The sequence below is a fragment of the Spodoptera frugiperda genome, chromosome 7 (assembly GCF_023101765.2).
Source record: "Spodoptera frugiperda isolate SF20-4 chromosome 7, AGI-APGP_CSIRO_Sfru_2.0, whole genome shotgun sequence".
Lineage (NCBI taxonomy): Eukaryota > Metazoa > Arthropoda > Insecta > Lepidoptera > Noctuidae > Spodoptera > Spodoptera frugiperda.
This window is the reverse complement of record NC_064218.1, coordinates 8,188,873-8,203,515: the sequence shown is the minus strand read 5'-3', so window position 1 is coordinate 8,203,515 and position 14,643 is coordinate 8,188,873. Positions and strand designations below refer to the sequence as shown.

At 35.3% G+C, this 14,643-nt stretch overlaps 2 protein-coding genes across 3 annotated transcripts; one reads left to right on the top strand and one right to left on the bottom strand.

Annotated features, from left to right (window-relative positions):
• Window positions 1-61: 61 nt before the first annotated feature.
• On the bottom strand, window positions 62-3,024 carry LOC118265749 (dynein light chain Tctex-type 5-A). Of its 2 annotated transcripts, XM_035578863.2 has the most exons (3): window positions 2,845-3,024; window positions 1,466-1,659; window positions 62-346 (listed from the first exon to the last, which is right to left on the bottom strand). In XM_035578863.2, the coding sequence occupies exons 1-3, from the start codon at window positions 2,935-2,937 to the stop codon at window positions 181-183; spliced, it is 453 nt and encodes a 150-aa protein (XP_035434756.1). In that variant the 5' UTR covers window positions 2,938-3,024; the 3' UTR covers window positions 62-180. The 2 variants fall into 2 exon arrangements, 1 of the variants encoding a protein (XP_035434756.1); XR_004782780.2 differs by lacking the exons at window positions 1,466-1,659; window positions 2,845-3,024 and adding an exon at window positions 1,232-1,450 and having other exon boundaries at window positions 110-346.
• A 615-nt stretch (window positions 3,025-3,639) lies between these two features.
• LOC118266153 (fanconi-associated nuclease 1-like) lies at window positions 3,640-12,829 on the top strand. The gene is made up of 11 exons (XM_050694831.1): window positions 3,640-4,521; window positions 5,100-5,384; window positions 6,330-6,531; window positions 6,863-7,093; window positions 7,405-7,521; window positions 7,940-8,174; window positions 8,871-9,076; window positions 9,680-9,798; window positions 10,371-10,622; window positions 11,332-11,501; window positions 12,167-12,829. Exons 1-11 carry the CDS (start codon window positions 3,897-3,899, stop codon window positions 12,320-12,322), a joined length of 2,598 nt encoding a protein of 865 aa, XP_050550788.1. The 5' UTR covers window positions 3,640-3,896; the 3' UTR covers window positions 12,323-12,829.
• The last annotated feature ends 1,814 nt before the right edge of the window (window positions 12,830-14,643 follow it).

Below are 14,643 nucleotides of genomic sequence, written 5' to 3'. Positions count from 1 at the left end.
GGTCCACCAATAACAATTGAGGAACCCAGTGAGGGGCAACGTTTAAAAAAATAAATAGAAAAATGTTTAAGGTTTATATTATTTATATGACTAGATTAGAACGAGCACGCCAATAACAAATATTTTTAATTGTATCAAATATACATTTTGTAGACAAATTTTACGATTTATTTAGTATTTTTAATCTAGATACACTCCATAGACAACTACATTAGCAAATATATGGGGATTCTCGTAATTGTACGAGGCAAAGGCATCACGTTCGTGGTCCCATAAGAACGTATGGAAGATATGGACACTCTGCTGCCGTTTTTGACCGATACACACACTCACAATGATTCTGTACCTGAAACAATGCATAAAACCAAGTTATAAAATGCATGCCTTATATTCTTGAAGGGGAAGGCAGAGGTGCAGATGACAGCACGTATGTAATGCCGCTATACAATGTATACCAACTTTTCACCATTTGTGTTATAAGTCCCATGTAATAGGGGATGAGTCTATTGCCATATACTGAGCACAATTCCAAACTCCGTGCTACTACTGAGAAATTTTCGAAAATCCGAAAAAAGTCCAGTAATACTTTGCCCGACTCGTGAATCGAACCCGAGACCCCTTGTTCGGCATTCGCACTTGCCCCACCACTAGACTTTTCAATTGTTACATCTTATAATAATATTTTTTTTTAAACGTCCACACTAAGATTGGATTAGACTCATAGGTAAAATAAGTACTTACTTAGGTAACTCGCTACTAACATTTTAATTGACTTTTCAAAAAGGATGTACCCACTGAATTCAGATGGTGCGTTTCTTCTAATATACACAAAAATAATTTTGAAAGGATGCATGTAGGGAGATTAACAAAAGAGGTTAATCAAATGAGCCAGCGTTGGGAAGTCGGTAGACTCCCTAGACCCGCTAGGTATACGTACAACAATAGAATGCCGTGTGTGTATGTGTACCCAACAGAAGACAGGCGTGACGATATCACGTGTAGATATGTGTCGATAATCTCAATATATTTTAATCAACGCGCAGGTACATTGAAGGAAATTGTGATTCCAGTTAATCATTATATAGGTAAACGTTCGTTTAAGTAAGAAGTTCTGATTACGAGTCTACCCAACATAATTATGGTACCAACGGCCGTCTATAGGTATCCACAATAACACAATAGTTAAGTAGGTAGGTACATCATACTACACCAACGGTTAAAATAAACTTACTCATAATAAACATCAGCTTGCTTAACATCTGCTCCTTCGACAGCAGTAACAGTAAACACAGGAGACGACCGAGACACCGGCTATGATTGGTAAAATGTACATCATGTTGACAATACGGCGAACATTGTCTAGGAACTAAGTACTTATATAATATTTTGTATCATTCATGGATTTTATGATTACATTTTCTATAAATTTTGATAGAATTTTTGACACAAAGTTTAATGTACCTACCTGTCATAGTTTTCTTCTTTAATGGCGTTACGTATCATCTCGGCGAGGTTTAAACATAAATCTGGAACTACTTTCTCGCTGTATTCAATCTCAATTAACTCCCCATCCACGATCCTCTTGAGAACTTTTTCTATTTTCTCGGCATCAAAGCGTTTCTTTGGATTAAGTCGGTATGTAGGTTGATAAATCCGGACCTGTTTAGACGCGGGTTTGACTTCAGCCATGTTGTTGGATCAATTGGTACAACATAGCAACCTTAATTAAAGATAGGTACGCTATGTATGTAAGTTATGTTAGTTATACATAATTTACTTTATATGCTACCTACCTGAAAATTCTGCATAACATCGAAGAGAGGGTGTGTATGTTTCGACGACTGTTCTCGCGTGATATTTTAAATGTTATAATAATGATATAACATTTAGGTATATCGGAAATGATCCCGATTGCTACACATAGGTACCTACTACCTACCTAGATTTCCTAGGATACATTTTTTGGTTATTGTTTAGGTAGAATAACGTTGATGGATTACCTAGGTACAGGCTAAGGGCCAAGATTATAAGTATTAAGCCTTTAACTGCCATCAGAAAACTATTGAAAGCAAATCCTCCACTAACGTAGGTCACCGGTAACCTACGTAGCAGTTAACGTGTTAAGTAAGCTTCATCGTCATTATATGCCATGGGAAGTCCACAGGTCCACTGCTGAACATAGGCCTTTCGTAATGACTTCTTATCCTTTTAGCAGGTTCCCTCTGATTGGTTGGTTCATTTGAGCCGGCCGATTACTTTCGTTTCGATTACTTTTAACGTAAAGAAAACTCGTACTAAGGGTACCTACAGATACTTAATTGAATCATTGTAAAAGTTTTTTTTAATCTATATATCTTTTTAGGTACTTTTATAAAAACATAACCCTTCCTTGGCAGTCGGGTAAAAATATGTCAGCCCCATCGTACCCTCTTTTCATTACGTTGTAAAAGTAATCTGGAAGTCAAGTCAAGGCAAGTCCTATATGGGCACAAATCCAGACACCCTGACTGTTACATAATGAGAAGTTCCTGATAGAAAAACCCAATAGGTAACACTTTGTCCGATTCGGGTATCAAACTAAGGACCTCTTGCTCAGCAGACACGCTAGCGAACACTAGACCAACAAGGCAGAGTAAATATGGCGTATTAGTCTTGAATAATAGAAATAATTATATTATCAAGACCGTTTAAGCAGCTTATAGTCAGTGTTGACAGCTCTTGTTTTTTTTAAATTTACAGCTTTTTTTTCTTGGTCAGCTTTCGTTGGCCAGACTTTACACATTAATCAGAAGAAAATTGTGATGAGGAATGAAAAAGCACTCAGTTAATCGGTTTTGTACTTACTGGCTTATTACGCAGGTACGGTTTCAAGCTCACACGCCTGCCAATTATATTACTGTTTGCACCTAAAGAAAATTTTCTATATTCACGAGACATTTTTGCACAAAACGGTCTTTGCGTAGTCCAACTTAGCCTACTAGTTTAAATAGGTACAATATTTATACCTAAATCTATTACTTTGTGTATGTTACTTTTTCGTTTAAAGCCTAAAGTGCCTGTGATGTTGCACTGTTCTCCGGTCTTCATACTTTTTGTACTAAGTATTTATGGTATGTTAAATCCTTAAAATATCTTATTCAAAGAATATGCTCTTCAAAAACGAAAGATAATAATATAGTCTGGCACTAGAAATTATCTGGACCTGATTTGTGGTTGCGTTTACAAACATAAGTACTAATTCATATAGGTACATCCATTCACTTCTAGACCCGGAACAGCAATTTGTTAATCACACAGAGATTTCTTCCATGCTGAAATCGAACCCGCGATACGTTGCGTTGCAAATATTAATAGAGTAGAGCAGTACTTACTTTGTACATTAATAAATTAATAAAACAAAGGTTTAGAATTACATTTCTAACGTTAGAGTAACCGGTTATATAGGATATTATCAAGTTAGCGTTTACTCGATATGCATAGTTATGATTTTATTTGATAATTTTGTTACATATTACTATTTAGTAACTAACGCCCACCACTTTATTTTTTTACTTTTTGTATTGACAGCTGTTGGCTCGTGTCATTGTCGATTATGTCATGTGAATACTGTCTAAAAAGGCCGCGAAATTCCCTACAAAATTGACAAGTCGTATTGCATGCATATTGCAATAGAATTTCTTTCTTACTTACCGTGTTTTTTGCAATTTTTGTATAAACGTATGAATGGTGGTGTTATTTACTACTCACTTGACGACAGTAAAATGCGACAAGAAGTATAGCTTGTGTGTGTAGTTACTTTGCTGTAAAGTTCGAGAGGTGGTGCAGGTGAGAAAAGTTTGGCATACATACCTCAAGTAGGTAGATCTTCTATTATATTCTAAAATATACATAGAATAATGAGTCAACAAACAAGAATGACTAGTTTTTTCCAAATCCAATCAAAGACGCTGCCTGTCGAATCAAACGGGTGCGTGAATAACAAGATGAATAAAAGGCGTAGTTTGAGTTTGAAGAAGCCAACAACTCCAAGCACTTCATCTACTCAGATAACTGAGGCACCGCAGCCTCCGAAAAAGGAGGAAACTGCAGTAAGTCAAGAGGACACTATAATTTTATCAAGTGACAGTGAGGAGGAAGCAACTCCAGTGAAGAGGCCATTCAAAGGAATATCTGTGAGAAGCATAGAGTCACTGACAGCAGATGCGACACCATCTTCCAACTCACTCACTCCGGAGTCTCCCAACTCCAGTTCTGTAGAACCTGAGGCATCAGACTCATCATCAACTACATTTGTATATAACTTGTCTCCTGGAGATGTGCTTAGTCCACCACCCAGTACTCCCAAAGCAAAGCGTCCCAACCCAAGTCCAGGATCAAGTAAGAAATACTTTTCACCAACTAAAAAGAAGCTTTCTACAGTAAGAACTCCAGTTAAACGAAATTTGACTAATGCATTTGGGGACTCTGCTCTTACCTCGAGTCCTACAGACAATTTTCAAACAAACCAAGTGGATGATAAAAGTAAGTTCTTACACATTTGTTTTTAAAGATTACAGAGAGAGAGAGAGAGAGAGAGAGAGAGAGATCTATCTTAGTTATATACCTCCTTGATGTTTGTTCAAATTAATTTTGGTTTCATGTAGAACAGAATTAGCAAATGAAAGTAATTTGTGACATTATTCTTGTAATTTTTTTAAATGTTGTGCATTAACTGATTTTAGCTAAGCTATGGCTTAGAATCAATCTGTTTTATAACTAGGAAATTTCATGAAATAGGTCTGTAATTTGATTAGATAGAAATTCTACTATTACATCAGATTACTTATAGTTTCAAAATAAAGAGTTGCAAGATTCTTTAACATAATCCTTTTTATTGTTGTATTAAAGCATGGATTAAATTTCGATGATTGAAAGGCTAATTGACTAAGCTAAATTTTTTTGCTATTTTAACTTACATATACAAAATCACCAAATTTCTTTCATTAAATGAATTATATAGCTCAATATCTCAAAAAAAAATCTTAGATCACCTACTGTTGATTTATATATCTACACTCACTTTTTTTTACTACATCATTAACTATATTTTAATATTACAGCTTCCTTTCTCCTGTCTATTGTTGAGAAGTATCTGAAGTCTGATACTCTAAGATCATTCCTGGCAGAAGAATCACAAGTTCTCCTAGAGAAATATACAATAATACCAAACCTTGGGAAGGATCTGATTTGCCGTTTGTACTGGCGCACCACTACTTGGTACCGCCTGGATGATCTTTTCGAAATAGTAAATAAGAAAAAAGAAGTAAAGATAAGCAGTCCGGATAAGTTAAATTTGCTTTCCAGCTTGGAAAATTATGGTCTCCTCACCGTAGCTGGAACTGAAGGTAATACTTTCTATTCAATCTTGTATCTGACTAGCTTCTGTGAGTGGTTTCACTTACTTTTCCAGTATAAAAATTACTCCATGTGGCATTCTAGACTATAATCTAACTTTGCACTAGATTTCATCCAAATCTATCAAGTAGTTTTTTCATAGAAAATTAACAATCTGACATACATACATTCTTACAACATTTCATATATATCATTTATTTATTTCTTTATACTTTATTGTACACCAAAATATCACATAGGACAACATACTAATAATCAGATATTAGTGTTTGTAAGTATAATTTCTGAATTAGTGTATTTGGTATAAATTACATACACAAACACAGTATGAAACTTAAATTTAAAGATGGTTACAAAAATATTAATTCTAAAACATGTGGTAATGGTAACCTTGTGCAATTTGCTGTACAAGTCTGGTTAAAGTCATCAAATGCAAATTAGGGCATACGGTTAATTGCAGGATACTATGAATATTATTGTGTATGAGTTTATTGAACTCTGTAGTTTGTCAGGATGAACACTATGCATATCAATAAGAAAGATGTGTTGAGCATTTTTGCTAGTGACGTCATTCTTAATCCTTAGCGCCGCCGTCACCACTGCTGAACGTCAGCGGAGCTTTAACTTTCACCATTTCAACCTCTGCAGTTAATTAACTTATTTATGATAACATGGTTTAACAAATCGATTAAATTAACACACACAAAATATATAATTATAAAATAAAATTGAAATTAAAAGGAAAAGTATAAAAAAGACATTATAATAAAATAAGTAAAACAAAAACAATCAACTATATACCATTGCACAATACATGACTTAAATTAACTATAAGAACATTTCTAGACACTAGAGGCATTCACAAAAGCTTAGGCAGAATAAAAAGTGTTAATGTAGTTGTATACTCTTAACAAACATTAAACAATATATTTCAGGTGATTCAAACATGGATTTCGATGACTATGTGAAACTTTTGAAGAGACAAGAAGTTTTAAAAATAGCCAAAGAGCTAAAACTAAAGATTCAGAGTAAACAGAATGCTATTGAAGCTCTGAGGAGTTACTGTAAACACAAACCTATCAGTAACTTCATAACAGGAATAAAAGTGAAAGATAATAGCAGCAGAGTTTTAGATATGTAAGTACATGGTTGTAATTTCTCTAACACTAATAATGAAAATGAATCGGAAATTGGTTGATGTTTGGCGATCATCTTGCCTAGTGGTAAGAAATGATGTGGTTTATGACAGAGCACATTGCTGCTGACTGCAACTGTTTAGTGCTGCTACATAATAGTAATATATTGATTTTATTGTAACTTTCGTGAGACATACTAAATTAATTATTATGTTATCGGCTTACTCACAATGTTTTGACGAGGAACTCGACTAGTTTCAAGCCATGCTAGAGGCTCATATTCATGAGCAGCATATATACTAAATTATAGTAATATATTACTATGTTTTCAGCTTAAAAAAAGAAACAGGTCGCTGTTACAAGCTGTCCCAGTTGGCACAAGATACCTTCTACAAACTGTATGTGTTAATGTACTTGGGCATTGACTACAGCATCATAAGAGATCGGCAACTGGAACTGGTGCTGGTATACGACAAAATTCAAAGGGATCCCTATCCGATTGATAAGAATATGGTTGTTGATGATGCGAGCTGTGTGTTCCAAGATAAAGAAGAATTTGACAGGTATTTTTTTTAAACATTATGCATGGATATTTACGTTATTTGGACTTCGTTTAAATACTCTAATAAATCCCCTATCCTCTAAATGACAGCAACGGCCTTGTAACTCCTTATCATCAGGTTATCAGTCTGCTATTTTGTCATTCTATGATAAAAAAAAATACAATAACTAAGTTTTTTTTTCTTTAGAAAAACATTAATTATGCAAACAATTAAAGATATATTATGCACATATATTGTGCACTTACATAACATACACAATATACATGTATTTTATTAGAAACATATAATTAAAGACATTATGTATTTTACAGGTACTTCGAAGCACATATGTTGTACGAGAGTTATTTGAAGGAATCTTCAGACAAGTGTGAAATAACAAAACTAGCTCACGCCTTGTACAAGGGACTGGGAGAGGAGCTTATGAAACGGTATGTATTCAATATTTATTTACATAATAACATGTCGCTTTTATGAGAAGGTATGCAGAGGTGTACATTGTTTGCTAAGTATTAGGCTTTATTGCCCTGCAATATACTAATTTTGTTCTAAACTCACCCTTTCATAGGTATACAAATGGTTGTGTAGTGTCTGGAATGTATGCTAGGTAAATGATAAATAAATGATATTTATTTCTGTAAATAGATTATAAAATAACACTTTTATACGTCAATATTTCAAATAGCTAGATGAGGCCGGCATTAACGCGCCGCAGCGGTAACATTGTAGACCTTACTACTTTGAAGAATCTTTGGAAATACCTTCCTCGACATGGATAATCCAACACGAAATCTAAAGGTCTTCTACAAATAATCACATCAATAACAAGAACAATCATTTTATTTGCAGGTACAAATCACTACCACCATGGCTACGTAGATTTACACCTCCAGATCTCTACATCAAAATAATGGCTGCTGGAGTTGAAGAACTGAAGAAATCCAAAACTGAGGAGCATTATACGCTAGCAGTGGAGGTACTGGACACTATACTCGGACAGATCGCGTTCAGGCAACACAAGAGACATGAGTGGTACTCGGAGAAGGCTCTTATACTACACACCCATTTGGATAGCTATGAAAGGGTGAGTTTAGAGTTTATTTTAATATTTCTCCTTTGAATCAGGTGATGCGGTTGCTCATAAGGGGCCATCCATAAATTACGTCACACGAATTTCATGATTTTTGACCCCTGTCCTTGTCACAATTGGTCACATTTGTGAGACGTTACATTTTATAATTATACATTTAGATTTTTTTGAGTTTTTAGAAAATAGTTTCAAGTTCGTGTTTTAACAGTTAGATTATAATAATTGAAATGTGACGTCACGAAATTTAAGACCTCTCCCACCCCTTGTCATATAAAGTCACACTTCGTCGACCCCCCTCCCCCCTTAAGGTATGACGTAATTAATGATGATGAATTAATGGATTGCCCCTAAACCCACTGATAGCTAGGCTAGTCGGTACCATAAGCTCATATAAAAAAAATAACATAGTGGTCACAAAATTCTAATAACAGTAAATGGGTTGAATAGAATTCAAAGGGTAAATAGACACAGGAATGGGGTGAATAGATGTTAAAACATTTTCCCAACATTTATTCACCCTCGAATTCTATTCACCCCGTTTTACGGTATTAGGTGTCTATAAAGAGTTTAATGAATAATTGTGTTTAGAAATTATGGCACTGGCTTCTAACCTATCAATGGATGTTGGACCTATCAGTTCTAATAATAGTAATTTTCGCTTTTTTAATGCAGTTTTTTATTTTTATTTAGGCTGCAGAGACATTACTGGAAGCATTGAATTCAGATATGTCTGAGCATATGAAAGACGCGTTACGTCCTCGCGCGCTGAAGCTCGCCACCCAACGCAATATAGACTTGAAGGAAACATTGAGACATAAATTACAGAAGCATGCAGACAAACAAACTGTATTTGAGAAAAATCTGCCAGGAAACCATATATACAAGCAACCTGTGGAGTAAGTTTCCTTCCATAATTATAAAATGAGTCCTCTTTCAGTACCCTTAGTATGAGTTTGCTTTATGTTCGAATAAGTGAGCGCGTTCGGCGCTCTGATTGGTTGGTTTATTCGAGCCAGCCAATCAGAGCGCTGAACGCGCTCAGGTTTAGATTACTTTAAACGTTAGCTTTACGTTTAAAGCACAGTCTAGTAGGGTAGTCTACAGTCTGTACAAACGCAATACATTCAAGAAGTTACTGTATAGGTGTTTCTACGGTTTCCACCAATAGGGAATGTGATTCTTGAGGAAGGTTTGGATTATGCGAGCGAACATTAAGCGACGCCTGTAACTTGTGCAGAAGTTCACTCGCATACATACATAACCGCACACCTGTCGCCCATGGGTGGGCAGAGACTATGGAACGCAAGTTGTTACGATTTTTACACATATACTTTTTATAATTTAATAATTGCCAAAGTCTATAATGGTTTAGCGTAAATTGAACTCTTCTATAGCAACTTATCACCAATGCAGCCCTTGTTCTTGAATAAAATAACTCTTAATAACACTACATAAGTGTTATAATCGCCTGATAAATTACTAAAACTTTTATCTTACAGTAATACCAATCAGAGGGGCAAGCTACAGTTCGAGCTGCGCAATTCAGAAGGTCGAGGCAGAGAGTCTGCTGAGAACTACTGCATTACTCATTATCTTAATGATGGAGAATACACCAAAGGTAAGCATTTACATAACATACACTATATACATGAATTTCTTCAAGCATTAAAATTTTAAGACGCCGCTTCTTATGCATGAGAGTGCAGCTTCGAAACCTACCATGTGACTTTTCCCGAGTTATAATGTACTTTCCAAGATTATTTAGACACCCCTAACAAATGGTGAAAGAAAAGGTCGTGAGGAAACCTGGGGTTATAATTTTTAATTATAGGTTTGAAATCTTCTTACCCGCATTGAGTTAGTTGGTAATAGGTGACAAAATTATCTTTCCATTTTTTTATAGTGTTCTTTTTTTAATCCGTCGACATTGGTGTGGATTATATGTTTACCAATATAATAGGTAATATTTTAAATATTAACATGCAATTGTTTTTGTGTCCCTAATAAGTAAATAAATAAGTCAGTTTAATGAGTTAATATTCAACTTTACTACCAAGATGTATAAGGATGAAAATCTATTAAAGAAATTCACGACCTAACAACAATTTAGTAACACAATAACTTACTAATAAAGTTAAGACCTATTTTCATATCAAAATATTCTGACTCAAAGTTAACTTTTTAAAACAGGGGAGCACTGGGAAGGTCGTATAGTGACGACGATATACACTGCGTTATTCTGGGACATCATCTACAGCAAGCCGTGTGGTTTGACCGGCATCTTCATGAACCACTACCAGCGGTACCCACTCGATATGTTCTCAAACCACTTCTATACCAACCGCAAGACTTTGATCGACGAGAGACTGACTTTCATACAGGAGTGTAATGATGAACAATTGGTGGCTTTCTTGCAAACCCAGTGGGATAAACGGCCTGAAAGTAAGTCATGTTGTAATTAACTGTTTAATAAATTGTATTGTATCTGCTACTGATTATATATTAACAACAAAAAAATATATATTGCGATTGAATAGCTATGTTAGTTCTCAAACAAAATATACTTTGTCCCTTATTTACATTTACAAATAACAACTTATCCCATTAGAAGGTGATTTTGACTGCACAGTTGGCGCGGTGGCTGGGCAACTGGCTGCCGTGCAACGTGTAGCGGGTTCGATTCCCGCCGGAGCAACTCTTTGTGTGATCCACAAATTGTTGTTTCGGGTCTGGGTGTCATGTGCATGTGAACTTGTATGTTTGTAAACGCACCCACGACACAGGAGAAAATCCTAATGTGGGGCAACGATTTAAAAAAAAAAAAAAAAAAAAAAAAATTATCCAAAAATAATTTCAAACTATACACCCACTTGACTGCACAATTGGTGTGGTGGCTGGGCAACCAGCTTTCGAGCTTTCTTACCGAGTTCGTTTCCCGCACGGAGCAACTCTTTGTATGATCCACAAATAGTTGTTTCGGGTCTGGGTGTTATGTGTATGTGAACTTGTATATTTGTAAACGCATCCACGACACGAGAAAAATCCTAATGTGAGGCAACGATTAAAAAAAATTCAGGAAGCTCCAGAATTGTAATTAAAATCACCTTTTAACACCATCAAACACGATTCAACTCAATCATTATACTTCCAGCTGTGGTATCAGACATGCTGCGTACGATTGGACGGGCGACCATTTGTGAGGTGGTGTTCTGTCTGCGCCCGCGCGGGGTCGCGGACATATGTCGCCGTCTGGCACTCGACTACGGGTACTCGCGGAGTGGCTTCCCCGATGTTACTCTTTGGAACATATCTACTAGAAAGGTAAGCATTTATTATTTGTATATCTATACTAATGATATTATAAAGCTGAAGAGTTTGTTTGTTTGATTATTTGTGTGAACGCGCTAATCTCCAGAACTACTGGTCTGATTTGAATAATTCTTTTCGTGTTGAATAGAGCATTTATCGAGGAAGGCTATAGACTATAAAACATCACGCTATGACCAATAGGAGCCGAGCAGAGTAGGTGAAATTGCGCGGAAGTAGCTAGTACACAATAATTGTATGATTTTTTATGGAGTAGGGCGGCTAACTAGCAGGCAGATCACCTGATGGTAAGCCAGAGGCACACTCCTTAGACACCCTTAACATCAGAGGAGTTACAAGTGCGTTGCCGGTCTTTTAGGGATTGGTGATTTAGAAAAATGGATGGTTAAAAATACATATGCCAGATCTTTATATTTTTTTTTTATGTTATAAGCCGGTAAACGAGCAGACGTTTCACCTGATGGTAAACAATCGCCGCCGCGCCAATGGACACCCGAAAAACCAGACGCGTTTCAAGTGAGTTGCCAGGATTTTCGCGGTTAGGAATTTAAGGGTTGGGGAAGAGCCATACTTCGGCTCTCACACAATTAAGACACATACATGTAACATAAACACAAGTCATGACACAAAAATCACCAAAAGTAAATATTTTTCGTCAGATAAAGTTCCTCGAAGTGAAGACTGATGCAGACAAGCCGTCAATGAAGCAGTTACATTGGCTGAAGTACCTGAAAGACCATGGGATTGATGCTGGCTTCTGTTACATAGGAGTCAATACCACTCGGTGCAAAGCTAGATCTTCTGCATCCAACTAGTACCGAGTTAACGTAAGAGGTTTATTAACCCTTTAACCGCCGCAGTTGTATATAAGCAACTATAAAATATTAAGTTGCTTATATACACCCGCCGCAGTTGTATGTAAGCAACTATAAAATATTAAGTTGCTTATATACAACTGCGGCGGTTAAAGGGTTAAACGGCTACGGCTTTTTGAGACTGGTTATGAATTTTATAAGTAATAGAGATATGTAAAGATATTGTTACTCCAACTAATCGATATATTTTTAAACTTAAGTTTTCGTACTGTTCGTTAATTCGTTTAGAGAAATTATGATTATGCTACATATATGACCCAAACAATTATGATGTAGCTAAATAATTCTATACATCATTAATACAAATGTATCATTATGCGTTTTGAATTTGAGTAGTTGTCATCATACCTATACAGGGTTGTAAACTGAACGCTCTCGAAAAACGCTACATTTTTTTTTTGTGTTTTAATAATCGTTTTTGTTTTCGTGTTTTTCATGCAAGATCAGCCTTAATTGTGCAGGTTGATTACAATGTTTGTAAATTACTACGACACAGGAAAATAAACATGTGAATTTAAAAAAAAAGAAAGAAAAGAATCCGTCTAGACTTCTAGTGCATAATATAATCACATTTATATAGGAATATAGGATAGAGGAAATTACGGGTCTGTTTCACCGCCTTCATTTATAAGTACCCGATAAACTTATATGACAGATAGTTCATACAAATTACTCTCTATATTCGATCTGGTACCTATGTTACCAGATATTGTGTCATTGTGAAACAGGCCCTTAATCTAAGTAAGTCTAAGTATAGATTATTTGCTCTTAAAGAGTAATTATTGTTTAAGAAATATCCGTGCTATAATTATAATATAAATCCTTAATTATTATTATTAAGAATAAATAAATCAGTGTCACAAAAGGACATTTTTACTATATACTCGATTATCTGATGAGAGTTTGACATTCAATTCTATTTTTTATAATTAAATATATTTTTTGTATTATTGCTGGGCAATAGTCACAAAGCATGTATGTCACAATTAGTGATGGGCAATTATAATAATCCGGTTAATATCATTTGGCTAATAATCGATTAAAAGCAGTTAATAGCCATTAATAGCCAATTTTGGCTGATAACCCTGCTATTAATGTTATTTTAGTGATTGAAAATTTCCCTTCATGGTTTTCAGGCTTAGGACTGTCAGATTAGACTGAATAAATGTGATTTAGATTAGATTAGAATAAATGTGCAATTTAAAAGTAGGCCTGTTATTGCAGGCCTACTCAAATTCAACGAAAAGCGAAGTTTCGTCCGCAACTTCGCAGATTTCGTCCTACAATTCTATTTATTGCGAACTTTCGGGAACCAAAATGAACGAATGAAATGAAAATAAATAATAGGTTTTGATATGAAATTAAAAATAAAACGTTATTTCAAGTAATTCTATCAGTAAACCAATAAAACCTACGGCCGAAGATTAAACGAAACTTTAGATTCGAGAACCGGAGTAGGCCCCCAGGTTCATTACAGTCACAGGATATTTCATCGATTTCTGATGTTGGATAGAAAGGTTCCGAATCCATGAGAAAATCACTTTCCGTATCTATACTTGACGGTCTGTTTTCCAAATTCCAGTTGTGTGATATATACCTACGTTATTTTTCCTGCGGTGCGGGGGTGCGGGGATGCATGTTACCTTTTTTAGGGTTCCGTAGCCAAATGGCAAAAAACGGAACCCTTATAGATTCGTCATGTCTGTCTGTCTGTCTGTCCGTCTGTCCGTCCGTCCGTCCGTCCGTCCGTCCGTATGTCACAGCCATTTATTTCCGAAACTGTTGGGCCTAACTACATAGTTGAAACTTTGTAGGTTGATGTATTTGGATAACCGCTATTCGAATTTTGAATAAAAATTATTAAATTTAAAAATTAAAGGGGCGCACTCCATACTTGGAACTGATTAAAAAAATTTTTTTCAGCTAACATATCCATGATGGGTGTCTATGGATAGGTCTTTAAAAAAGACATTAAGGTTTCTAAAACCGTTTTTAGTCAAAATCAATCGTTTGAAAGTTAGACGCCTCCAAAGTGGAAAAATGAGTGTCCCCCCCCCTCTAACTTTTAAAATAAGAGAGTGAGGAATCTAAAAAATATATATGCTGAAGATTTCAATGGAAACTACCAACGAAAATTGGTTTGAACGAGATATCATTATTAGTTTTTAAGAAATAAAGCATTTTCAAAAACCGCAAATATAACTTTGTTGTTCATACAAACACTATGCAAAACCAAGTTATTTTATAACTTTGATATTATG